The sequence below is a fragment of the Phaseolus vulgaris genome, chromosome 5 (assembly GCF_000499845.2).
Source record: "Phaseolus vulgaris cultivar G19833 chromosome 5, P. vulgaris v2.0, whole genome shotgun sequence".
NCBI lineage: Eukaryota > Viridiplantae > Streptophyta > Magnoliopsida > Fabales > Fabaceae > Phaseolus > Phaseolus vulgaris.
This window is the reverse complement of record NC_023755.2, coordinates 23,425,310-23,450,216: the sequence shown is the minus strand read 5'-3', so window position 1 is coordinate 23,450,216 and position 24,907 is coordinate 23,425,310. Positions and strand designations below refer to the sequence as shown.

Here is a 24,907-nt window from a genome sequence, read left to right as displayed (position 1 = left end):
ATCCGCCAGGTATCGTTTATAGGGCGTCATCCAGGTGTCTCCCTTGGACAAAACACAGACCTGCATCTGCTCTTCCTCAAGCACACCCGCATATATGCTGATGCGGGGCGCCCTCTGCGTATCTTGGGTCAAAGAGGAATGACTCCTCGACCTTCCCCTTGATGTATAAATCTGGAGGACATCCACCCTGTTGTCTTCCACGAATCGACGCGGAGCTTTGAGAGTCTCCTGGATCACTGTCCTCTGTCTACCCCCTTGCCTGAGCTGGCCAGCTTTGCGAGCAGGTCAGCTCTGGCATTCTGCTCCCTCGGGACGTGTATCAGCTCAAGAGCGTTGAACGCCCCGTTCAATAACTGGACGTATCTCAGATACGCCGCCATCTGTGGGTCTTTCGCCTGGAATTCACCCGACACCTGCCCCGTAATCAATTGAGAGTCGCTCTTTACCAGGAGGTTCTGTGTGCCCATCTCCTTGGCCAAGAGCATTCCTGCTATCAGGGCTTCATATTCTGCCTGATTGTTACTTGCCTTGAAGGTAAAACGCAAGGCCTGCTCGATCAGTATGCCGTCGGGTCCCTCCAACACTATTCCCGCACCGCTCCCTTGTTGGTTTGAAGAGCCATCAACCGAGAGCAGCCACTGCGAACTCGCTTCCACCTCTTGCTCACCTCCGGGCGAAAGTTCTGCTACAAAATCCGCGTACACCTGCCCTTTGATGGATCCTCTAGGCTCGTACTGGATGTCGAACTCTGACAGTTCCACTGCCCAGCGTACCATTCTTCCTGCCACATCAGGTTTCTGCAGCACTTTCTGTATAGGGAGGTTGGTCTCACCACCACCGTAAAGCTGTGGAAGTAATGACGGAGCCTCCTAGCAGAGAACACTACCACCAGCGCCGCCTTCTCTAGTGCTTGGTACCTCGTCTCAGCCCCCTGTAAGGCCTTGCTTACGAAGTAGATGGGCTTCTGACTCTGGTCCTGCTCTTGGACCAACACAGAACTGATGGCTCGCTCCGTTACAGTAAAATACAACCGGAGGGGCACGCCCGTTACCGGCTTGCAGAGGACCGGTGGCGTCGCCAGGTACTCCTTCAGCTTAATGAAAGCCGCTTCGCATTCATCAGTCCATGCAAAGCGACTGTTTCTCTTGAGGCACTGGAAGTACGGGTGCCCCTTTTCTCCTCTGGCGGAAACAAACCTCGAGAGCGCCATCCGCCCTGTCAACTGTTGCACCTCCTTTACCGATGTCGGGCTCCGCATGGCGATAATAGCCGCACATTTGTCGGGGTTCGCCTCTATCCCCCTCTCGGTGAGCAAAAAACCCAAGAACTTACCGGCCTCTACCCCGCAGACACACTTCTCGGGGTTCAACTTGAGGCGGTATTTGGATATTGTGTTGAACAACTCCTCCAGGTCTGCCATGTGCTGCACCCTATTCTACGACGCCACCACCATGTCGTCTACATAAGCGTATACGTTCCTCCCAACCATTGGCGCCAGGACCTTGTCCATTAGCCTCTGGTACGTGGCACCCGCATTTTTCAGCCCGAAGGGCATCACCTTATAGCAGTAACTGCATGTCTCCGTCATGAATGCAGTCTTGCTCTCGTCTCTTGGGTGCATCTTGATTTGGTTGTACCCTGAGAAGGCGTCCAGGAAACTTAACACCTTGCTGCCGGACGCACTGTCTACCAAGGCGTCGATGCTGGGCAACGGATACGAATCCTTTGGGCACGCCTTGTTTAGGTCCGTGAAGTCAACGCACATCCTCCACTTTCCGTTCGCCTTTTTCACCAAGACGACGTTGGCGAGCCACTCAAGGTACTGAATCTCCCTAATGTGGCCGGCGCTCAGCAGCTTCTGCGTTTCATCTTTCACCACCTGTTGTCGTTCCTCATTGAACTTTCTCCTTCTCTGACGCACGGGGCGGACCGTGGCGTCCATGCTGAGGTGGTGACACAGGAAATCGGGGTCGATGCCTGGCATATCCGAGGCGGACCATGCGAAGGCATCCAGGTGGCGTGAAATCACTTCTGCCACCCCTTCCTGTTCTTCTGGGCTTAGCGAACTTCCTAACTTGAAAGTTTTGCCGCCAATCTCCCTTTCTATGGCGTTAGCTGCAGGTTGCTCCCTGCTATCATCTTCGACGGGCGCCGCGTCGTCAGGGCCTTCCTCCATTGGCACATCTGCTTCGGGCATCGCCCTCTCCGCTATGGCCTCTTTAGGCATCAACCCAGCGGGCGTCGCCTCAATCATCGTCGCGTCCGCGCTCGGCGGACGTTCATACACCATGAATACGCCTCTCTTCGTTTTCAGGCTGTTTTCATAGCATTTCCTCGCCTCCTCCTGGTCTGACCTGATGACTATCACCTGGCCACTGAGGTCCGGCAGCTTCATCTTCATGTGATGGGTGGAGGACACCGCGCTCAGACGGTTTAACGCTGGTTTGCCCAGCAAAATATTGTAGGCAGAATTAGCGTTCACGACGAGGTACCGGATGCTCTCGGTGCGGGAGGCCTCTCCGTCTGTGAACGTAGTCCTCAACTCCAGGTACCCCCGGACTTCGACCTGGTTATCCCCGAACCCATACAAGCACCCAGTATAGGGACTCAACATATCAGGGGACAGCCGTAACTTATTAAAGGTCGACAGAAACATGACGTCTGCCGAGCTTCCTTGATCAACGAGCACTCTGTGGACCTTCCTTCTAGCTGTGACGACTGAGATGACAACGGGGTCGTTGTCATGGGGTACCACATCTCGGAGGTCTCTTCTTGTGAACACAATATCTGACTCCTCTCCTCGATTGAATTCACCCCCCTCGCATATTTCTTCCGCTGGGAGGCGGTGGGTCCTCCGCCGGAAAAACCTCCAGCAATGGTGTGGACCTCGCCAAGCACAGGCATCTCGTGTGCTGGCTCATTTGCCGGCGGCGGCAAGGTGGCGGTCGTTGTGGGATCTGCGACATAGTCCTTCAAAAACCCAGTCCTCACCAGCTCATCCAGCTGGTAGCCCAACGACAGGCAATTATCGGGCGTGAGGGCACGGTGCTGGTGCGCTTCACACATACCTCCCCTTCCGAAGCAATATGCTCTACCGCCCTACGCCGTAATTCAGCGAAAGTCCTAGGGCGATTACGGATAATGGATTCTCCGAAGGGGCCGGGGCACACACCTTTCACAAATGCGTACACGATCATAGGCTCCTCTGTTGTGCCAACCTTCACGACCTGGGCCCCGAAGCGATTGATATACTCCTTCAGGGTCTCCCCCTGATACTGCTTCACGTCGAACAGGTCGTAGGAGACCGGCGGCGGGGCCTTGTTGGCTAAGTACTGTTCTCGGAACAATCGCGACAATTGGCGGAAAGATGTGATATGACCTTCTGGGAGGCTAATGAACCAGTCCATAGCCATCCCGGTCAGGGTGCTCATGAAGAGCTTGCACTTGGCAGCATCAGAACCGCCTATCAGGACCATCTGCGTGTGAAATGCAGCCAGGTGCGTCTCTGGGTCCCGCGAACGTGTTCGGGATCGCTGCGTCTAGGATCTCCTGTGAGAAAGGAGTGGAAAACTCCCTTGGTGGGGAATGGTTCTCCATCTTGTCATGCCCAGGCCGCCTCCTATCGTTTCTCAGGCCCTGGCGCAACTCCTCATTCACACGGTGGAGCTCTTCGTTCCGCTCATGCGAGGCGTCAAGGTCTGCCTGCATGCGTTCCTGCTCCATTTTCGAATCCGCCATGTCCTGCTGCAGCCCCCTCATTATTTCCAGGACCTGCTGCATGGATAAGTCTGCTGGGGCTGCGCGTGCTGCTCCTCGTTTGGTGGGGGCCATTGTCACTCCAACCTCCTTCAGCGCTACTGTAACCTGGTAGATTTTCTCGAACTTGTGATGGGACTGATGTTTTATATCGGCCCCATGGTGGGCGCCAAATGTTCCGTCCGGTTGACCGGGACGTCTTCGTGCGCGACCTCAACCGTAAGCTAGGGACTCCTTCCCACTGGTTGCCTGCGGATTCCTGCAGAAAAGAGGACAAAAGGGCGCCCTAGCGGCCTTGTGCACTCCGACGCTCAAGTCAGCCAGCAAGAAACACCAAAAACTGTCCACCTACGTGTCTGAGCGCCGCGTATAGCACTCTGAAGGTGGTAAAAGAACTGTGTATATCTGTGTGTTGTCTCCTTCGGGCAAAAATATTCCCCAGTCACTTGTACGTAACCTTCAAGCACGAGCAAGCAACTAGGGAGTTCTCTGGTAAATTTGCCGAAAGTTCCCACCCTTTTTCCAACATTCTCCGCGCTATTTAAACCACCCAAGCATTTAAAGCGCCTTAAAGCGCTTTTAATTACAAACGTAACGCACTCATTAAAGCGTTTAATTAGAGAACGTAGCGCATTTAAGACGTTGAAACGCTTGGGAGTCATTATAGTACCTGAATGCTCGAAAGGGAAACTGTATTGAATGACTTTTAATTACCTGGCACCTGACTAAAGGGTGTTTCCATTCTGGCATGGCTGTCGTACACGTGGAGGGTCTCACGACGCCATGACCCCATCTGGGGGTGCTTCTGCCCACCTGGGGACGTTTCTACGTGTGAGTCCTCCTACTGAGAGTGCTACTGCGCTAGGGGTGACTTTTTGGGTGCCAACTCATGCCCCCAAGTATCTAGTCACTTACTTTGAGAGCGTATCTGCCTTCCTTTTGTACCCTGCACCCGGTTGCCCTGGGCGTGACTTTCCTCTTGAGTCGTATCTGCCCCACGGGCGTCTCTGGGGCGGCAGGAGCACTTCACGAGTCAGGCTGCCCTTCACTGGTACTATTACTATGGCCTTGAAGCCACCTTTTCCTTCTCTTTATCGCTGCCCCGTGCTATTGGGACCTAAGGCCTTCCCACGGCGTCGCTCCCTCCATGGTCTTTCCTACCCATGGGTATCGGGGAACCACGCTGTGATTGCCTTGTTTTTACACTGTTTGATCTGGCGACGCCCTGGTTGGGCGACGCCTGCACCTAGGCGACGCCTTGCCTTGGCGACGCTTCCTCTTGGCGATGCTGGCACTTGGTGTCTCTCCACCTAGGCGACGCCTTGTGTTGACTTTGACTCTCCAGCCGTTGACTTTGACCTTGACTTAGTCAACACCTGGATACGGGACGGTACAAACCTTGAAGATGAAACATCTGAGTTGGTCAAGTCAACTCAAGAGTTGAACAATGGATCACTCAGCAAAATGGGTTTTACCAAAGTAGGTGGCAAATGGATTAGCAAGGATGGTGACCTTGGTGCCTCATCTAGTGGTGTTGCTGATCTTGAACAAGATGAGCCTACTGATATGGATGTTCAACATGAAGAATCACCTGAAGATTATCAAGATATTGGACCAAGTGCTGGTGCTGGAAATCAAGAAGAAAGGATGCAAACCATGTCTCCTTTTGAAAGACTAATGGTAAATAGGCTTGATAGCTTTGCGGAGAATCAAAGAAATCTTCATGATCTCTGTGTAAGCAATTTCCAGAGGTTTGACAACAGGTTTGACAACATGGATGCACACTTCATGATCTAGATGAACAGATCGAAGCTATCCAGAACCAAATCTTTGATCTTCAGTTTGCTGATGATGATAAATGAAGAAAAACAACCGGTTGATGTATCGGAACAACCGATTGTTTTTAGTGGTTATATCTGGTTTTTAAAATTCTCTTTCTTTCTGTTGTTGCTGCTTTAATTCTGATGTAATCAAAACAATATCTTGTTTTATCTTTTCTCTTTGTCTATTTGTGAAGACAAATAGGGGGAGATATATATGCTGTGTTTAAATTTCTGTTTTTAGTTGTTAAAACAGTTTGGATGAGTAAAACCTTATAGGTTTTTGCTCTTATATTTGTTTTTGATATTTTGCTCTGAACTTTAATTCTTATATCTGTGCTAACCAAATATCAGAAGTTCTATGCTTTGTTCAAAACTGTATCTTGCAGGAACTGCTTCAGATTCAATCAGGCACAACACAAGCATCAGGGATTTGTCTTCATCAAATAGGGGGAGATTGTTGAACCAAGTGGTGTCCAAGCTTTGAAGAATCCAAACCCTTTGAAGGATGTTGAAGCCTTGGCTGTGCTTGTTGTTGCTGTGCTGTTTTAGTTTAGTTATGGGGTAGTTTGAGTGTTGTAATCCACCCCTTAATTAAATCAAAAGCATAGGCATTCTAAAATTTTGTGAAAGAGAAATGTTTTTCAAACTAAGTTAAAACAACCGATTGTTTTTGTCGAAACAACCGATTGTTTATACTTAGATGTTTTGAGAAAAGATTGAAAACTGTTTTTCAAATGGTTGAACTGTTAGAAACAAAACAACCGATTGATTCGAGGAAACAACCGATTGTTTGTTTTGGTACCATAACAAAAAAAACTATTATATCTTTGACTGAGCTTTAAATGATTTAACTGCTTACGCTCCAGTATTTAAAAGCTTTGACCAATCATTAAATGCAAGAAAATATTTTGTTAAGATTTGATAACAAACAACATCTTCGAATATATTCAGAAAAAAAGATTTGTGAAAATAAGTTTTTGAATAAGAGTTTTTCAAAGAGTTGAGATTGCTTAGAGTTTGTGATTGATCAAAGATTATGGAATAGGATAATGCTTGTATTAATTTCAGATTATCTTCTATAACAAGTGTTTCTGTGTTTGCTGAGATTGGTTGTGTGTTCTTGAGGGGATCAAGATCAACAATCTTAGTGTTGGTGTGTTGGCCAAGAAGAGTGTGTGTCTTGAGGTGTTCAAGGTCACTTTCTTGGTTGTGGTGTAAGTGATCAAGGTGTGATTGCTTAGTGGATTTCCTCAGAGGTTTTCTGAGAAGACTGGATGTAGCTCTGGATTTGGAGTGAACCAGTATAAACATATGTGTGCAATCTCTCTATCCCTAACTCTTGAAATTCTGTTTTGTTTGTTGTTTGTTGGTATAAACAATCGATTGTTTATGTGAAACAACCGATTGTTTTTCTGGTACTGTTGTTTTTTATTGCTGTTTTGGGAAACTAAATTTCTTATCAATTGTTTCTTGAGATAATTTTATTCTTGTTTTAAAAGTTTGCGAAAACCCCTTTTAAACAATTCACCCCCCTTCTAGTTTAAAGCCATCCATTCTAACATTGTGTACTGTACTGTCCTCGGGCGTTGACCAAAGTCAACATGGTGGGACCCCGAGTGAGGGATCTACTAGAAAGTATTGCAGGGCAGGAAGGAGTTTCTTTAAGGTCCACGGCCTCGGGCGTTGAACGGCCTCGGGCGTTGAACGGCCTCGGGCATTGATCGGCCTCGCGCGTCGCCCAGGCTCAGCATAATAAAGGCATTTGGGAAGCTTGGCAGGCCATGGAAGTGTCCTCTCGTGATACCCACGGGTAGGGATAATCGTCGAGGAGACGACACAGTAGGAGGCGGCATAGTAGAGGGCGGCACAGTAGGGGCGTGGAGTCCTCGGGCCTCGGCACCCCAGAGAGTAATAATAGATAAAGAAAGGTGGTTTTCAAGCGACACCCCCAGTACCAGAAGGGAGAGACCCAACTCACGAGGGATCTGTGCATAAGGTGTAGGGACGCGGCAGTACAAACCACCGTTGGAAAGCCACTAGGACAGAGACGACCCATGAGAGGGTCACGTCCCAGAAGGTGATCTGCATGCATGGCACGTGAGGAAGGCAGGGAACTCCAGTGCGAATGACTTAGAGAATGGGCACATGAGTTGGCACCCATGCAGTCACCCCCGCACGAGTTGCACTTTGACAGGGCAACCTTACACACTGAGAGGGCCCATAGATTGGGAACACTGCTGGTAAGGAGCACCCACAGAATGTGCAAGTCTCAGACTGACACGTGGACAGAAACACTAGGAAGGTATATAAGGTTTTACGATAAACAGAATAAGTTACGTTTTGTACACATTCTAAGACATTGGAGTAGAAGCTAGCATTTCTGTTACGATTCAGTTACGCATTTCTCTAAACATTGACCTTACGGTGTTCTGGGACGAGAAGTGTTTGGTGTTTCCTGTCCAATAGATGACTTGACCGTCGGAGTGCAAATGACTGCGAGGGTGCCATTTGTCTCTCTGTTTCAGGTGTTCACGGCGAAGGAAGGAGAACGTTGGAACAGAAGCAAAGGGGTTCTTGAAGCGCAGTTCGTAGAGACGCACGAAGCTGTGTGAGTCAATCGGCGGGAACAATACTGATGGTATCATAAGTGTTGTTGGTAGTAATTGTATCGACCAGTCCTCGGTCGTCGTTTGACCACTAGTAATGATGGGGCCGCAAAAGGTGGGTCCCACGAGCAACATGGGTTAGTGTCTCGCGAGGCACGTACGCCAAGGTACCGAAGAGTGGTCAGCCATCGATCACCAGGATGTGTCGATGTGTCATAGGCAGTGTAGAGAGGTTGGACATCGGTGACTCGAACAGCAGAGCTGGGCCACGAGAGGTGGATCCAAGACCACACACCAGTTATCAGTTAGGGAGAAGCCTAGGTCACGAGAGTCCATGCGTGTGGTGTGGATGACACGTTCAGGCGTAACACAAGTAAAGAGCCACTGGAAAAGATACGACCTGGGAAGGTCACGTTCTAGGGGTGAGCTGCATGCATTGCACGTGAACGGCTAGGGCGCTCTCAAGACGGGTGATCCTAGAGATAAGGTTCAGGAGTTGGCACCCAAGTGGTCATCCCTTCAGAGCTTGCACTCCAGTTACGGAGCCCTACGCGCTAGGTTGCCCTAACAGTGGGTAATAGTGGCGCTAGGGCCCACCCCCAGAAAGTCTATTTTGGGTAGTGGAAACAGTATAAACCCTGGACTATATAAAGGGAAGTAACACACCTAGTAAGGTACGCTATTCATTTGCGCCGCTTCACAGACACAGTTTACAAAGAGCTTTTACGCTTAACAGTTTTGGTGTTTCCTAGCCCTAAGATTGACTTGAGCATCAGAGCGCAAACAGCCTCTAGGGCACCCCCTGTCTTTGTAATATCAGGTGTTTGATCGAAAGAAAGGCACGAACGAAGGCACAGAGAATCGGGCGTGGAAGTATCGTGAGACGTACGAAGGCCCTCGAGTCAATCGGCAGGAGTGTTAATAATACTGATGGTACCATCAATGTTGTTGGTAGTAATAATACTAATTGTACCATCATTGTTTTTCGTAGTAATAATACTGATGGTACCATCAGTGTGGTTGGTAGTAATAATACTGATGGTAACATCAGTGTTGTTCGTAGTAATATTACTGATGTTACCATCAGTTTTGTTGGTAGTAATAATACTGATGGTAACATCAGTGTTGTTGGTAGTAATATTACTGATGTTACCATCAGTTTTGTTGGTAGTAATAATACTGATTGTACAATCATTGTTGTTCGTAGTAATATTACTGATGTTACCATCAGTTTTGTTGGTAGTAATAATACTGATGGTAACATCAGTGTTGTTGGTAGTAATATTACTGATGTTACCATCAGTTTTGTTGGTAGTAATAATACTGATTGTACAATCATTGTTGTTGGTAGTAATAATACTGATGGTACCATCATTGTTTTTTCTAGTAATAATATTGATGGTACCATTAGTGTTGTTGGTAGTAATAATAGTTATGGTACCATCAGTTGTGTTGGTAGTAATAATACAGAGTGTACCATCAGTGTTCTTGGTAGTATCAATATTTATGGTACCATAAGTGTGGTTGAGAGTAATAATACTGATGGTACAATTAGTGTTGTTGGTATTAATAATACTGATGGTACCATCAGTGTTGTTGGTAGTAATAATACTGATGGTACCATTAGTGTAATAGGTAGTAATAATGCTAGTGGTACCATCAGTGTTGTTGGTAGTAATAATACTGATGGTACCATCAGTATTGTTGGTAGTAATGATACTGTTCCTGCTGGTTGACTGAGAAAGTCTTCGCGCGTGGCTCTTACTTGAACTTGAGGACTCCTTCGTCATCAACTCAGATCTCCGCCTTGCGCTGTGGTGAGAACCTGAAATGAAACGAGCAAAGGGCGCCCTCACGGTCGTTTGCACTTCGACGATCAAGTCAACGAAGCAAGAAACATCAAAACCTCCGTATCGGAGATGTAACTGAATCGTAACTAACTCTGAATTCTCTCTCTCTGAGTGAGTGTGTAACTGGTACAAACGCGCGTGGAAAGCCTTGCCACGTTGTAACCCAACTTAGGGAAACTCCCACGTGTAAGTCTTTCCTTCTCTGAAGTGGACCTGGCGCGAGGGTTGACTAACTGGGTGCCAACTCATGCGTCCCAGCTTCTAGTCACTCACTCTGGGAGTGTATCTGCCTTCCTCTCGTACCATGCACATGGTTCGCCCCTGGGTGTGGCCCTCTCCTGGGTCGTATCTGTCCCAGGGATTCTCCAGTGGTGGTGTGGGTACTTCACGAGGCGGGCTACCCCCCTACTCATACTGGGATACTGGGACTATGGCCTTGAAGCCACCTTTCTCTTCTCTTCATTACAGTTCTGAGGTACCGGGGCCCGAGGCCTCCTCGCCCGTACCGTTGCCTCTTAGCGTGTCATCCCCTCCACGGTCTTTCCTACCCGTGGGTATCGGGGGATGACAACATCGACACATGAGTCTATCAACGCCTATTATGGTGACGCCTCGTCTAGGTCATGCCTACACCTGGCGACGCCCAAACTGGTCAACCTGTTGACTTTCTCCCCTGGGCCCCTGGCGGGTCCCACCACGTGTTTGACTTTGACTTTGACTTTGACTTTGGTCAATGATCGGGGATGGGACGGTACACAAGCCCCCCAGTCTTAAGCTGACACTTGTTTCAGCAAAAAGACTAAGGTCTCGCCCTACCATCCAAGTGGCATTCCTGATGACGTGACATTCTCTGAACAGCTGACGTGACATTCGCTACGCTGAGGACGTGACACTGTAAGTTATGCTCTAATCTCACGACACGTGGCCCGATTGCACGGCCATAACTTAACGCCTCTCGCGCTCCTCAAGTTAACGTTATACATTTTGAAAACGCGCGCTTCAAATTACTGTTTCATTCGCTCTTCGCATTCCCTCTACTGTTCATCTTCTCAAACTATCTCTGCCATCTTTGCTCTCTTCATCCCACCTCCAACCTCCACCAAACCGGATACTCAAAGGTATAATTTTTCTCCTTCGATGGCTCTTCCCTTTAACTTTTGCACTGATATAACTGCATAGGTCATTTTATTTCCTTTGCATTTGCGTTCTTCTTCCCCATTTCTCTGTTTCTCCGTTTCTGAACTTCTCGCGTGGGTAGGGGTTTTCTTAGGGTTTCTTTCCCCTTTACGCCTTAACCCCATTCGCTGAACCTTTCTTCTTCTTCATTCTTCAGCTTTCTCAATGGCACGTACTAAAACGACGGCCAACTCTCCACCCCCAAAGGACAACTATAGGGCCCTTTACCCCTGGGCTCTTGACGAGCTGCTCACCGAGTGCTCTAGCCTGACCACCATGAAGGCTTGGAGGGATCACATCGAAGGATCAGGGGTCTATTAGCATCGTGCCTTTGCTAGGAGCCACGGTGAAGATATAGTTGTGCTTCCCTGTACTCCAGGCGAGCCTATCTGTGGGGATGAGAGGGCCAACAATGGAGTTCCCTTCTTCTACTTTTACCAGACCGTATTCAATCGCATTGGGATGCGCTTGCCCTTTTCGGGGTTCAAACGAGAACTGCTCACGGAGGTCAACGTCGCCCCAGCCCACCTACACCCCAACAGTTGGGCTTTCGTCAAGGCGTTCGGCATCTTGTGCGGGTACTTTGGCCAGCCACCCTCGGTCCATATCTTCCTCCATTTCTTTAAGGTGAAGAAATAGGGGAAAAGCTTGTGAGTGAGCCTGAGCAGCATCGCTGGGAGGGTCATCCTCTCCCTTTTCCAGCAATCATACAAAGGCTGGAAAGGGAAGTTCTTCAAGGTGTGTTGCTTCGATTATGACCACGCGGCCTTGGACGGCTTTCCCCTATACTGGGTGGAGGAGGTCAACCTGACGAAACCCAAATCCTTGGACGAGCTACCCTCAACTGACCGAGAGGTTTGCCAAATCCTGGCCAGTGTGGGGGTTCTTGACACCTCTATACTGATAAGCCGCGAGTATGATGCTGAGGCTCTTGCTAAATACATAAGTATGAGAGTCACCCCTTATAACCTCCTATTATCTGCTTCTGCTTGTTTTTTTCTTGGTGTATGATTTATCTGCTCTTCTTGTGTATTAGCTTAGCTTGTGCCTAACCTCTGCTGTGTTTATCTTCTTGGTGCAGATTCAAAGATGGACAAGCAAAGAAGGTTGAAACTCTCCCAGATTTTGAAGTCCAAAGGCGAGGCTTCGACAAAAGAGGTTGGGGATTCCATACCTCCAACCTCTGAAACTGCTCCTCCTTCCCTTAACCTTCGCCCCCCACCTACCTACGACAACATCCCCTCCAGCCCTTCCTTCTCCACACCATCCCCCAAGCTCACCATCTCCAATAGCAGCCATGCCTCTTGCCCTGGCTGAAACCACCGTCGCACCAGCCCCCCTTGATAAAGGCAAAGGGGTGGTGGTGGTGCCTTCTGAAGACGAGGAAGACTCTACTGAAGGGCAAGTCTTCAAAAGAAGAAGGACTACCCGAGCGGCACCTCAGGTTGCTACCTCCACCACTTCCTCCTCCCACGGGGCTGAGTCTCTTAGGGAGAACCATCCAAGTGCCACCTCACCCCCACAACCAACGGCCTTGGAGGGTGTGGTTGAGATTGTGCCGCTCAACCTGCACCTGCACCAGAGCTCCCCCTACCGATCCAAGAAACAATTAGGGGCTACCTGGAGAAGATGTCTTCAAGCAGCCAAGCTGGAGGGCCCAAGAAGGAGGGCATGAACTACTACATGGGCGCCTTCATTGCTTGTGCCAATACTTGGCGTGCTCAAGCCAAAACCAGGGCGGTCGAAGCTTCTGCTCTTCAAACTTTGGAGAAAGGGAACGCCTCATTGAAAGGGGAGAAAGAGAGCTTGGCCCGCCGCTGGGAGCGTCAAGAGGAGGCCTACAAGGTCTCCTTGAAGGTGGCTCAAAAGTCCAAGGAGGAGGCCAGCAAGCGACTACATGAGGCGGGGCAGGCTCATGCTGAGCTCCTTAACCAAGTCGTGCCCCTCTGAGTGAAAATCGTGGAGCTCGAGGACGCAGCAAAGGCTTCTGAGGTGCAGCAGAAGAAGCTTGAGGACCACTGCATTGACCAGAAGCTGAAGTTGGGAAAAGCTGAGGCAACACTCGAGGCCAAAACTAATGATTGCGCCATGCTTACCAACGAAAACGCAACTTTGCAGGCCAAGGTTCAAGAGCTGATTTCTGCTTTAGCGGCCAAAGAGCAAGAGATGGCTTCTCAAGATGAGAGCTTCAAAGCCACAGAGGAAAAGCTGAGCGAAGAGGCTGCGACGGGGTTTGCTGATGGGTTTGCGGAGGCCCTTGTTCAAGCGGCTTGCGCGAATCCTGGCATCGAAGTTTCAGAGTGCAGCCCCTTCAACGAAGTGGTCGATGGCAAACTTGTGCCTTTGGAGGCTTCTGAAAATTAGCTTTTCCTCTGTAACACCTTGTAGGCTTGCACCAAATTGCTCTTTTTGTAATTGCTATGAACATCTTTGTACCCCATATTCCTTAATATAACTAATATTTGGTTTCATCTGTTGTGAACTCTTTTTTCTGCACACTTTGTATATATTTGATTGCTCTGGCCTCATCCTCTTCGTGCATTCCTTCCTGCCTTTACTGTCTTTGATAACTTGCGCTCTTTATGCTTCTTCTCCTCACTCTTCGAATTTCTCTTGCCTTTTTAACTTGCGAAAATTTTTAACTTGCTCTTTTGCTTACTTTTCTTGCGTCCCAGGGCGCTTACTGCCAAAGGTATTGCTAGCTTTTGTCATCGCTTAAGATGAAAAGAGGTCTCCTCTCTTCTATGACCTCGACATCGCTCAAGGGCGAGGGAAGACTTTATCTCTTCAAAGGCCTCGACACCGCTCAAGGGCGAGGAGGGCTTTATCTCTTCTTTTGTGCCTCGACATCGCTCGAGGGCGAGGCGGGCTTATCTTATCTGTACTGGGTGTCCACGCTCGAGGAGAGACACGCTGAACGCGAGGTCATATCGTCCTCAGCGTGTCTAAACACTTGGGACAAAGTCACGCTTTGGTGCCCACGCCCGTGGAGAGGCCTATTACAGCAGCGCAGTATCGTCCACAGGGTGTCTAAACACCAAGGCGCCTTAGCCCTTATCTCTGCGCGCTTGGTGCCCACGCCTGAGGAGAGGCCTACCCGGAGGTAGTGCCGTTTCGTCCTCAGGGTGTCTGAAAACACCAAGGCGATCAGTGTTCTTGGTGCCCACGCCCAGGGAGAGGCGTGTGGGAAACATCGTCGTATCGTCCCTGGTGTGTCTAAACACCATGATGACCAGGGATTTTGGTGATTACGCCTAAGGAGAAGGTTTTCCGAAGGATGGCGCTTCTCCTTAACTGCGTGTATCTGCACCAAGTGACCTGGTTCTCCACTGCTCCGAAACTTCTTACTATCTGATGCCCACGCTCGAAGGAAGCGCCCCCCGCCACTTCCTTGCGAGGTGTCTAAACATCAGACACCGGGGCTAGCTGTTCTCACCTGAGGAGGGGGCGTCCCGAAGGAATCCCTTAACCCCTGCTCAGGGACTAGACGCCCGGATTTTAACTTATACTATGCGTACCTTTCAACTCGACGCCCACGCCTGAGAATGTGCTCCCGTCACTTGCTTTGGGGTGGAGACTCGTTCAAATTGGTTCGCACACTCGATGCCCGCTCCCTTAGCTGGCGATGCCTACGCTTGGCGAGGCCTTCACATGGCGTCGCCTACCCCTGGCGACGCCTTGAGCCTTTGTTTTTGTTTCTTAATCTTCGCTTTTACTTTGTGAGAGAAGGAAAAACTGAGACAAAGTTTTCTTAAATCTCTTTTTACTTGGGTGACCTCATTAAAAAAGCCCCGTAAGGGAAAAAGAGTGTCCCATTTTAGAATGTGTACTACATAATGTTTTTAGCTGAAATAAAACTTCAAATTGGCTGTGTTCCAGCTACGTGGGATGGGGCCTCCTTTCAGAGTCTCAAACTTGTACGAGCCATTCCCCTTGGCTTCGGTTACTCTGAAGCGCCCGGTCCACTTGGGAGACAACTTGTTCTCCAACTCATAAGGATGAGCCTTCCGCATGACCAGGCCAGCTACTTGGAATTGTCGCGGCTTCACCTTAGAGCTGTACTGGTGCTCCACTCTTCTCTTCACTGCCTCAGCCTTTATCCTCGCCTCTTCTCTGGCCTTGTCCAACAGGTCCAGATTCACCTTTATTTCCTCGTTGGACTCCTCTGCCACAAAGCTCAGAAAGCGTGGTGAGCTCTCGTGAATCTCTACTGGAATCATGGCGTGTAACCCATATACTAAGCTGAACGGCGTCTCCATGGTGGAAGATTGAGGCGTGGTGTGTTAAGCCCACACGATCCTTGGTACTTCCTCTGCCCACGCCCCTTTAGCTTTCTCCAGTCTTCGCTTCAACCCCCTCAGCAAAATTCTATTTGCGAACTCTACCTGCCCATTCGTCTGGGGGTGTTCGACTGATGCGAACACTTGCTTGATTCCTACCTCTGCGCACAGCTTCCCCAACTGTTGGCTCGCGAACAGGGTGCCATTATCTGAGATGAGATGCCTCGGCACCCCAAAATGATACACAATGTTCTTCCAAACAAAGTGTTGTACCTTGTGCGCAGTGATCTGGGCTACTGGTTCTACCTCTATCCACTTCGTGAAGTACTCGATGGCGACTATCAAGTACTTCATCTGCCTTATCGCCAAAGGGAAAGGCCCCAGAATGTCGATCCCCCATGTGTGGAAAGGCCACGGGCTGTAAATCGACCTCAGCTCTTCTGGAGGCGCCTTGTGCCAATCAGCATGCATCTGACACTTCTTGCACCGCTGGGCGTCTCTCACACAGTCTTCTCTCACTGATGCCCAATAAAACCCTTTGTGAATCACCTTAAAAGCTAGTGATCTTCCCCCTACGTGGCTTCCACAAATCCCCTCGTGAAGCTCTGACATGATCCTCGTACACTCATCGCCACTCACACACGTTAGAATTGGGTGCGTGAACCCATACCTAAACAGCACTCCATCTACGAGAGTATACCTAGCAGAGTTCTTCTTTATCCTCATTCCCTCTCCAGGCTCTGCTTGGAGAATCCCATCTGCAATGTATCGCTTATAAGGCGTCATCCACGTGTCGCCTCCTCCCAAGGCACATACTTGCACACACTTCTCTCCCTCGGGTGAGGCCACATAGGTGTTTATGCGGGGTGTCCTTGCCGTATCTTGAATCAAAGAGCGATGGCTCCTTGGCTTTCCTCTCGCCGTGCTGATGTGAAGAACATCCACCCTATTGTCTGCCATAAACTTTCACAGCGTTTTGAACGTCTCTTGGATGACTGTCCTCTACCTTCCCCCCTTGCCTGAGCTGGCCAGTTTGGCGAGCAGGTCAACTCTGGCATTTTGCTCCCTTGGGACATGCACCAGCTCAAAAGCGGCGAAGGCTCCCTTCAACACCTCGACGTACCTCAGGTACGCAGCCATCTGTGGATCCTTTGCTTGGTACTCCCCTGTTACTTGCCTTGTGACCAACTGGGAATCACTCTTTGCCAAGAGGCTCTGCGCGCCTATCTCCCTGGCCAAGAGCATTCCAGCAATTAGTGGCTCGTACTCAGCTTGGTTATGGCTTGCCTTGAAGGTGAAGCGTAGGGGTTGCTCGATCAACACCACGTTGGGCCCCTCCAAGACTATTCCCGCGCCACTCCCCTGTTGATTGGAGGACCCATCAACTGAGAGCATCCACTGTGATCCTAACTCCACCTCTTGGGGGGCCCCTCGTGGTGAAAGCTCTGCGACAAAATCGGCGTAAACTTGCCCTTTGATGGATCCCCTGGGCTCGTACTGGATATCAAACTTTGACAGCTCCACTGCCCAGCGAACCATCCTCCCAAAGACATATGGCTTCTGCAGTACCTTCTGAATGGGGAGGTCCTTCATCACCACCACTGTGAAACTATGGAAATAGTGGCGGAGCCTCCTAGCCGAGAACACCACTGCCAACGCCGCCTTCTCCAACGACTAGTACCTTGACTCTGGGCCTTGCAAAGCCTTGCTTACAAAATAGATGGGCCTCTGCACTTGATCCTGCTCCTGGACCAGCACAGAGCTGATAGCCCATTCAGTCACGGCGAAGTACAAGCGAAGGGGGACGCCTGCCCGTGGCTTGCACAGCACCGGAGGCATTGCCAAGTACTCCTTCAGCTTGAGGAATGCTGCTTCGCACTCATCCGTCCATGCAAAACGGCTATTACTCTTGAGGCACTGAAAGTAGGGGTGGCCCTTCTCACCACCAGCAGACACAAACCTCGACAAAGCTGCCATCCGCCTGGTCAGCTGCTGCACTTCTTTTACTGAGGTTGGGCTCCTCATGGCAATGATGGTTGCACACTTATCAGGGTTCGCCTCTATTCCCCTCTCAGTGAGCATAAAGCCCAAGAACTTACCCGCCTCAACCCTGAAGACGAACTTCTCGGGGTTCAGCTTGAGGCGATACTTCGATATGGTGGCAAACAGCTCTTCCAGATCCGCTGTGTGCCGCCCTCTCTCATGTGAGGTCACCACCATGTCATCTACGTAGGCTTGCACATTTCTTCCCAGCATGGGTGCAAGGACCTTATCCATAAGCCTTTGGTAGGTGGCGCCCGCGTTCTTCAGCCCAAACGACATCACCTTATAGCAATAACTGCATGTCTCTGTCATGAACGCCGTCTTGCACTCATCCCTTGGTTGCATTTTTATCTGATTGTACCCTGAAAATGCGTCTAAGAAGCTCAGCATCTTGCACCCTGAAGCGCTATCTACCAATGTGTCGATGCTGGGTAGGGGGTACGAATCTTTAGGGCACGCCTTGTTTAAGTCCTTGAAGTCGACACACATTCGCCATTTTTCGTTCGCCTTCTTCACCAAGACGACGTTGGCCAGCCACTCAGGGTATTGGATCTCCCTGATGTGCCCGACACTTAGCAATTTCTTCGTCTCCTCCTGCACGATGAGGCGTCTCTCCTCGTTGAACTTCCTCCTCCTCTGCCTTACAGGGCAAACTTTGGGATCCATGGTGAGGTGGTGGCATAGGAAGTCTGGGTCGATGCCTGGCATGTCCGAGGCGGACCATGCGAACGCATCTAGGTGGCGCGAGATCACCGCCGCCACTTCGTTCTGTTCTTCCTGGCTCAGCAAACGCCCCAACCTAAACACCTTGCCATCTATCTTCCTTTCCACCACGTTGTCTACTGGTTGGGGTCGCCTGTCACGCACACTCTCCGCACGAGACTTGCTTCTGCTTCCTTCTCTTATAGGCGTCGCCCCATCAGGTGCTTCAGGCGTCGCCTCCTCTAACACTTCTTGCATGGGCGAGGCCCCCTCGGATACTTCTTCCATGGGCGTCGCCTCCCCATGTGCTTCTTCTCAGGGCGCATCTTCCTTGGGCATCGCCTCCGCGTGTGAGGCCTCGACCGGGTAGACTCCGCGGGCTCTACCTCCATCGGCGTATCCGACACGGGTGGGCGCTCCATCACCATGACCACACCCCTCTTCGTTTTCAAGCTATTTTCATAGCATTTTCGAGCCTCTTCTTTATCAGATTTGATCACGATCACCTTGCCACTAAGATCAGGCAGCTTCATCTTCATGTGGCGCGTGGAGGCCACTGCTCTTAGCCTATTCAGCGCTGGCCTACCCAACAGAATATTGTAAACTGAATTGGCATTGACTACCAAATACCGAATGCTCTCTGTACGGGACGCCGCTCCATCTGTGGACGTCGTCCTCAGCTCCAAGTAACCTCGTACTTCCACTTGGTCCCCTGCAAACCCATACAAGCATCCAGTGTAGGGCCTCAGCAGGTCAGGGGACAACTGAAGCTTGTTGAAGGTCGACCAGAACATGACATCTGTAGAACTGCCCTGGTCGACGAGAACTCTATGCACCTTTCTCCCAGCTGTGACAACCGAAATGACCACGGGGTCATTGTCCTGGGGGACGACATCACGTAAATCAGCTTTCGTGAACACCAGATCTGTCTCCCATGGGTCGTCTAAACCCTCTCCAACAACTGAATTCACTGTCCTCACATACCTCTTGCGCTGAGAGGCAGTGGGCCCTCCTCCTGAGAAGCCACCAGAGATGGTGAGTACTTCTCCGTGGATTGGCATCTCATGTGCCTGATCTTCCTCAAGCACTGCCAAGGTCGCGGCCGTAGCAGACCCGGCCAGGTAATCCTTCAGAAAGCCACTCTTCACCAGTTCATCAAACTGATGGCCCAGCGCCAAACAGTTGTTGATGTGGTGCCCAAACGTGGAACTCGCACCACGAGTCTTTGTGAGGTCCCAGCACTTTATCTGTCTTCACATGTGGCTTCAGCCTGTTAGCTATGTTTGGCACAACGATAAGATCTTTAAGCTCCACCACGAAATTGTGCCTTATCGGCCTATTCCCTTCCCTCGCCGGCCTGTTTCCCTCTGCTCGACCCCTAGGCTGGGGCCTCCTCGCCTCGTATGGGCGTCACCTCTCCTGGTTCTTCCTCCCCGTCGTGGCCTCGTTGACCCTGGCAGGTTATGCACGCGACGGTGCTCTCGGGCGTGTGGGTGCAACACTTGTGCGCTTCTCGCACACCTCACCCTCAGTGGCGATGTGTTCCACAACACGACGTCTTATCTCAGCGAAATTTCCGTGGCGGTTGCGAATGATCGATTCGCAGAAAGGCCCAGGGCACACCCCCTTTCTGAATGCGTAGACAATCATGGGCTCCTCCGTGGTACCAACCTTCACCATCTGATCCCCAAAGCGATTGATATACTCCTTCAAGGTCTCGCCTTGATACTGCTTCACGTCAAACAAGTCATACGAGACTGGTGGTGGAGCCCTGTTTGCTTGGTACTGCTCCCTGAATAGCTGGGAGAGTTGTGCGAACGATGTGATATGGCCATCTGGAAGGCTGATGAACCAGTCCATGGCCATGCCAGTCAGAGTGCTCATGAAGAGCTATCACCTTACGGCGTCGGAGCCGCCTACCAGCATCATCTGCGTGTGGAACGAAGTGAGATGTGCTTCGGGATCTTCCATCCCAGTGAAGGTCACCTTAGGACCTACGAACGTGTTACGAATTACCGCCTCCAGAATCGACTGTGAGAACAGCGTAGAGAATTCCCTTGGTGGAGTGAGGCACTCGCACTCATCTACCTAACGTAGCCCTGAGTTGTTGCGCAACCCGCGGCGCAACTCCTCATTCGTACGACAGAGCTCTTCATTTCTCACCTGAGACGCCGCGAGATTCGCCTGCATGCGTTCTTGTTCAACCTTCGATGCCGCCATCGCCTCCTGCAATCCCTGCATCATATCCATGACCTGCTACATGGTCAGGTCTCCACTCTCAGCGCGCGTCGAACTTTGCCTGGTGGTTCTCATTTTCAGCAATTTCTTGAAACTCTTCTAACGGTTACGACTGTTCTAACAAACTTTTCCGGTGGAAACGAAAAAAACCGAGAACGAACGGTGAAAACTTGGTGAAACTAAAGAACTAACGGTTGAAACTTCAGGAATATGAAGAAAACGACGGGAACTCGAACTAGATTGACGAACAACCGGTGAAAACTGAAAACAATCGGAAAACGACCAGTGGAAATCACGAGCAACAGCGTATCTTCAGCGAACTTCAAAGAAACAGGAACAAACAGTGATTTGAACTGAACTTCACGATGAACTGAGGATCTTGAACGATTCTTGAAACCTGATCTCGAAAACTGCGACTGAAAACCCCTAACACTTGCAGTGGGAGCTGATGTTTTAAATCAGGCCCCACGGTGGGCGCCAAATGTTCCTGTTGGTTGACTGAGACAGTCTTCGCGCGTCGCTCTAACTTGAACTTGAGGACTCCTTCGTCTTCAAATCAGATCTCCGCCTTGTGCCGTCATGAGAACCTGAAATGAAACGAGCAAAGGGCGCCCTCGCGGCCATTTGCACTCCGACGATCAAGTCAGCGAAGAAAAGAAACATCAAAACCTCCGTATCGGAGATCGTAACTTAATCGTGTACTGTCCCGTACCCGGGCATTGACGAAGTCAAGGTCAAAGTCAACGTAAAGCGTCGCCCAGGTAAGGCGTCGCCTAGCAGGGCATCGCCGAGATAGGGCGCCGCCCGACTGGGTGTCGCCAAGATGGAATGGCACAAGGGCAAGGTGACCACAGCGCTGCTCCCCGATACCCATGGGTAGGAAAGACCATGGAGGGGGCGACGCCGTGGGAAGGCCCCAAACCCTGGATAACCAGGGTTTAGTAATAAAGAGGAGAGAAAGGTGGCTTCAAGGCCATAGTAACAACACCAGTATAGGGCAGCCTGACTCGTGAAGTACCCCTGCCGCCCCAGAGACGCCTTTGGGACAGATACGACTCAAGAGGAAGGTCACGCCCAGGGTAACCGGGTGCAGGGTACAAGAGGAAGGCAAATACGCTCTCAAAGTGAGTGACTAGATGATTGGGGGCATGAGTTGGCACCCAAAAAGTCACCCCTAGCGCAGTAGCACTCCCAAGCAAGAGGACTCACACGTAGAAACGTCCCCAGATGGGCAGAAACGCCCCCTGATGGGGTCACGGCGTCGTGAGGCTCTCCACGTATACGACAGCCATGTCAGAATAGAAACACCCTTTAGTCAGGTGCCAGGTAATTAAAGTCATTCAATACAGTTTCCGTTTCGAGCATTCAGGTACTATAATGGCTCCCAAACGTTTCAACGTCTTAAATGCGCTACGTTTTCTAATTAGATACGCTGATTGAGTGCGTTACATTTGTAATTAAAGGCGCTTTAAGGCGCTTTAAATGCTTGGGTAGTTTAAATAGCGCTGAGAATGTTGGAAAGGGGGTTCGAACTTTTGGCAAATTTACCAGAACTCTCTAGTTGCTTGCTCGTGCCTTGAGGTTACGTACAAGGGACTGGGGAAAGATCTTTGCCTGAGTGAGAAAACACACACTATACACAGTTCTTTTACCACCTTCAGAGTGCCACACGCGGTGCTCAGAGACGGAGGTGCACAGTTTTGGTGTTTCTTGCTGGCTAACTTGAGCGTCGGAGTGCAAACGGCCGCTAGGGCGCCCCTTTGTCCTCTTTTTTTGCAGGAATCCACAGGTAACCAGTGGGAAGGAGTCCTTAGCTGACGGTTGAGGTCGCGCAGGAAGACATCCCAGTCAACCGGACGGAACAAATCGTAACTAACTCTGAATTCTCTCTCTCTGAGTGAGTGTGTAACTGGTAAAACGTGCAACTGATAGAACGTCCCTTAGTAAACTTTTCAGAGAAGCTTATATACCTTGACCTTTCAGTGCTTACCGCCACGTGTCCTTCTGACTTGACCGCCATTCCACGTGGAAAGCCTTGCCACGCTGTAACCTAACTTAGGGAAACTCCCACGTGTAAGTATTTCCTTATCTGGAGTGCACCTGGCGCGAGGGGTAACTAACTGGGTGCCAACTCATGCGTCCCAGCTTCTAGTCACTCGATCTGGGAGTGTATCTACCTTCCTCTCGTACCATGCACATGGTTCGCCCCTGGGCGTGGCCCTCTCCTGGGTCGTATCTGTCCCAGGGATTCTCCAGTGGTGGTGTGGGTACTTCACGAGGCAGGCTACCCCCTGCTGATACTGGGATACTGGACTATGGCCTTGAAGCCACCTTTCTCTTCTCTTCATTACCGTTCTGAGATACCGAGGCCCGAGGCCTCCTCGCCCATACCGTTGCCTCTTAGCGTGTCATCCCCTCCACGGTCTTTCCTACCTTTGGGTATCGGGGGATGACAGCATCGACACATGAGTCTGTCAACGCCTATCATGGCGACGCCTCTTCTAGGCGATGCCTACACCTTGCGATGCCGAAACTGGTTAACATGCCGAATTTCTCCCCTGGGCCCCTTGGCGGGTCCCACCACTTGTTGGACTTTGACTTTGACTTTGAATTTGGTCAACGCTCGGGGACGGGACGATACAAATACTGATGGTACCATCAGTGTTATTGGTAGTAATAATACTGATGGTACCATTAGTGTTGTTGGTAGTAATAATGGTGATGGTATCATCCGTGTTGTTTGTAGTAATAATACTGATGGTACCATTAGTTGTGTTGGTAGTAAAAATACTGATGGTACAATCAGTGTTGTTGGTAGTAATAATATTGATGGTACACTCAGTCTTGTGGGTAGTAATAATACTGATGGTACCATCATTGTTGTTGGTAATAATAATATTGATGGTACCATTAGTGTATTTGGTAGTAATAATAGTGATGGCAGCTCCACGTGGAAGGCCTTACGACGCTGTAACCCAACTTAGGGAAATCCCAGCGTGTAAGTCTTCCTTCCATGAAATGCATCCGGCGTAAGGGGTGACTACCTAGGTGATAACTCATTTGTCCCAGCTTCTAGTCACTCGATCTGGGAGTGTATCTGCCTTCCTCTCGTACCATGCACATGGTTCGCCCCTGGGCGTGGCCCTCTCCTGGGTCGTATCTGTCCCAGGGATTCTCCAGTGGTGGTGTGGGTACTTCACGAGGCAGGCTACCCCCTGCTGATACTGGGATACTGGACTATGGCCTTGAAGCCACCTTTCTCTTCTCTTCATTACCGTTCTGAGATACCGAGGCCCGAGGCCTCCTCGCCCGTACCGTTGCCTCTTAGCGTGTCATCCCCTCCACGGTCTTTCCTACCTTTGGGTATCGGGGGATGACAGCATCGACACATGAGTCTGTCAACGCCTATCATGGCGACGCCTCATCTAGGCGATGCCTACACCTTGCGACGCCCAAACTGGTTAACCTGCTGAATTTCTCCCCTGGGCCCCTTGGCAGGTCCCACCACTTGTTGGACTTTGACTTTGACTTTGAATTTGGTCAACGCTCGGGGACGGGACGATACGAATACTGATGGTACCATCAGTGTTATTGGTAGTAATAATATTGATGGTACCATTAGTGTTGTTGGTAGTAATAATGGTGATGGTATCATCCGTGTTGTTTGTAGTAATAATACTAATGGTACCATTAGTTGTGTTGGTAGTAAAAATACTGATGGTACAATCAGTGTTGTTGGTAGTAATAATATTGATGGTACACTCAGTCTTGTGGGTAGTAATAATACTGATGGTACCATCATTGTTGTTGGTAGTAATAATATTGATGGTACCATTAGTGTATTTGGTAGTAATAATAGTGATGGCAGCTCCACGTGGAAGGCCTTACGACGCTGTAACCCAACTTAGGGAAATCCCAGCGTGTAAGTCTTCCTTCCTCGAAATGCATCCGGCGCAAGGGGTGACTACCTAGGTGATAACTCATGCGCCCCAGCCTCTAGTCACTCGCCCTGGGAGTGTATCAGCCTTCCTCTCATACCATGCACGTGGATTACCCCTGGGGCGTGGCCCTCTCCCAAGTCGTATCTGTCCCAGGGATTCTGCAAAGGTGGCGCGGGTAGCCACGTCCTACACCTCATGCATGAGTACTTCACGAGTCAGGTTACTTCCTTCTGGTACTGGGAATATGGCCTTGAAGCCACCTTTCTCTTCTCTTTATTACTGTTCTGAGGTACCGGGGTCCGAGGCCTCCTCGCCCGTACCGTGGCCTCTTATCGTGCCGCCTCCTCCAAGGTCTTCCCTACCCGTTGGTATCGAGGGGTAGCACAATCGGGGCCGAAGCGCGCTCTTAGGACAACGAGTCACGCCTTTAAGCTGGGAGATGCTTAAACCTGGCGACGCCCACACCTGGCGACGCCCATACCTGGCGACGCC

General features: G+C 50.3%; 5 protein-coding genes across 5 annotated transcripts; 2 read left to right on the top strand and 3 right to left on the bottom strand.

Moving 5' to 3' along the window:
• The first annotated feature begins 5,322 nt into the window (after positions 1-5,322).
• Positions 5,323-12,528, top strand: LOC137834159 (uncharacterized). The gene is made up of 4 exons (XM_068642223.1): positions 5,323-5,519; positions 9,177-9,550; positions 9,656-9,916; positions 12,293-12,528. The coding sequence occupies exons 1-4, from the start codon at positions 5,323-5,325 to the stop codon at positions 12,526-12,528; spliced, it is 1,068 nt and encodes a 355-aa protein (XP_068498324.1).
• A 2,525-nt stretch (positions 12,529-15,053) lies between these two features.
• On the bottom strand, positions 15,054-15,470 carry LOC137834158 (uncharacterized). The gene has a single exon (XM_068642222.1). It carries the CDS (start codon positions 15,468-15,470, stop codon positions 15,054-15,056), a length of 417 nt encoding a protein of 138 aa, XP_068498323.1.
• A 1,023-nt stretch (positions 15,471-16,493) lies between these two features.
• LOC137834157 (uncharacterized) lies at positions 16,494-17,084 on the bottom strand. Its single transcript, XM_068642221.1, has one exon. It carries the CDS (start codon positions 17,082-17,084, stop codon positions 16,494-16,496), a length of 591 nt encoding a protein of 196 aa, XP_068498322.1.
• A 1,394-nt stretch (positions 17,085-18,478) lies between these two features.
• On the bottom strand, positions 18,479-20,102 carry LOC137834156 (uncharacterized). Its single transcript, XM_068642220.1, has 3 exons — positions 19,758-20,102; positions 19,045-19,483; positions 18,479-18,948 (listed from the first exon to the last, which is right to left on the bottom strand). The coding sequence occupies exons 1-3, from the start codon at positions 20,100-20,102 to the stop codon at positions 18,479-18,481; spliced, it is 1,254 nt and encodes a 417-aa protein (XP_068498321.1).
• A 2,858-nt stretch (positions 20,103-22,960) lies between these two features.
• Positions 22,961-24,382, top strand: LOC137834155 (cell wall protein IFF6-like). The gene is made up of 2 exons (XM_068642219.1): positions 22,961-23,360; positions 23,973-24,382. The coding sequence occupies exons 1-2, from the start codon at positions 22,961-22,963 to the stop codon at positions 24,380-24,382; spliced, it is 810 nt and encodes a 269-aa protein (XP_068498320.1).
• Positions 24,383-24,907: the final 525 nt, after the last annotated feature.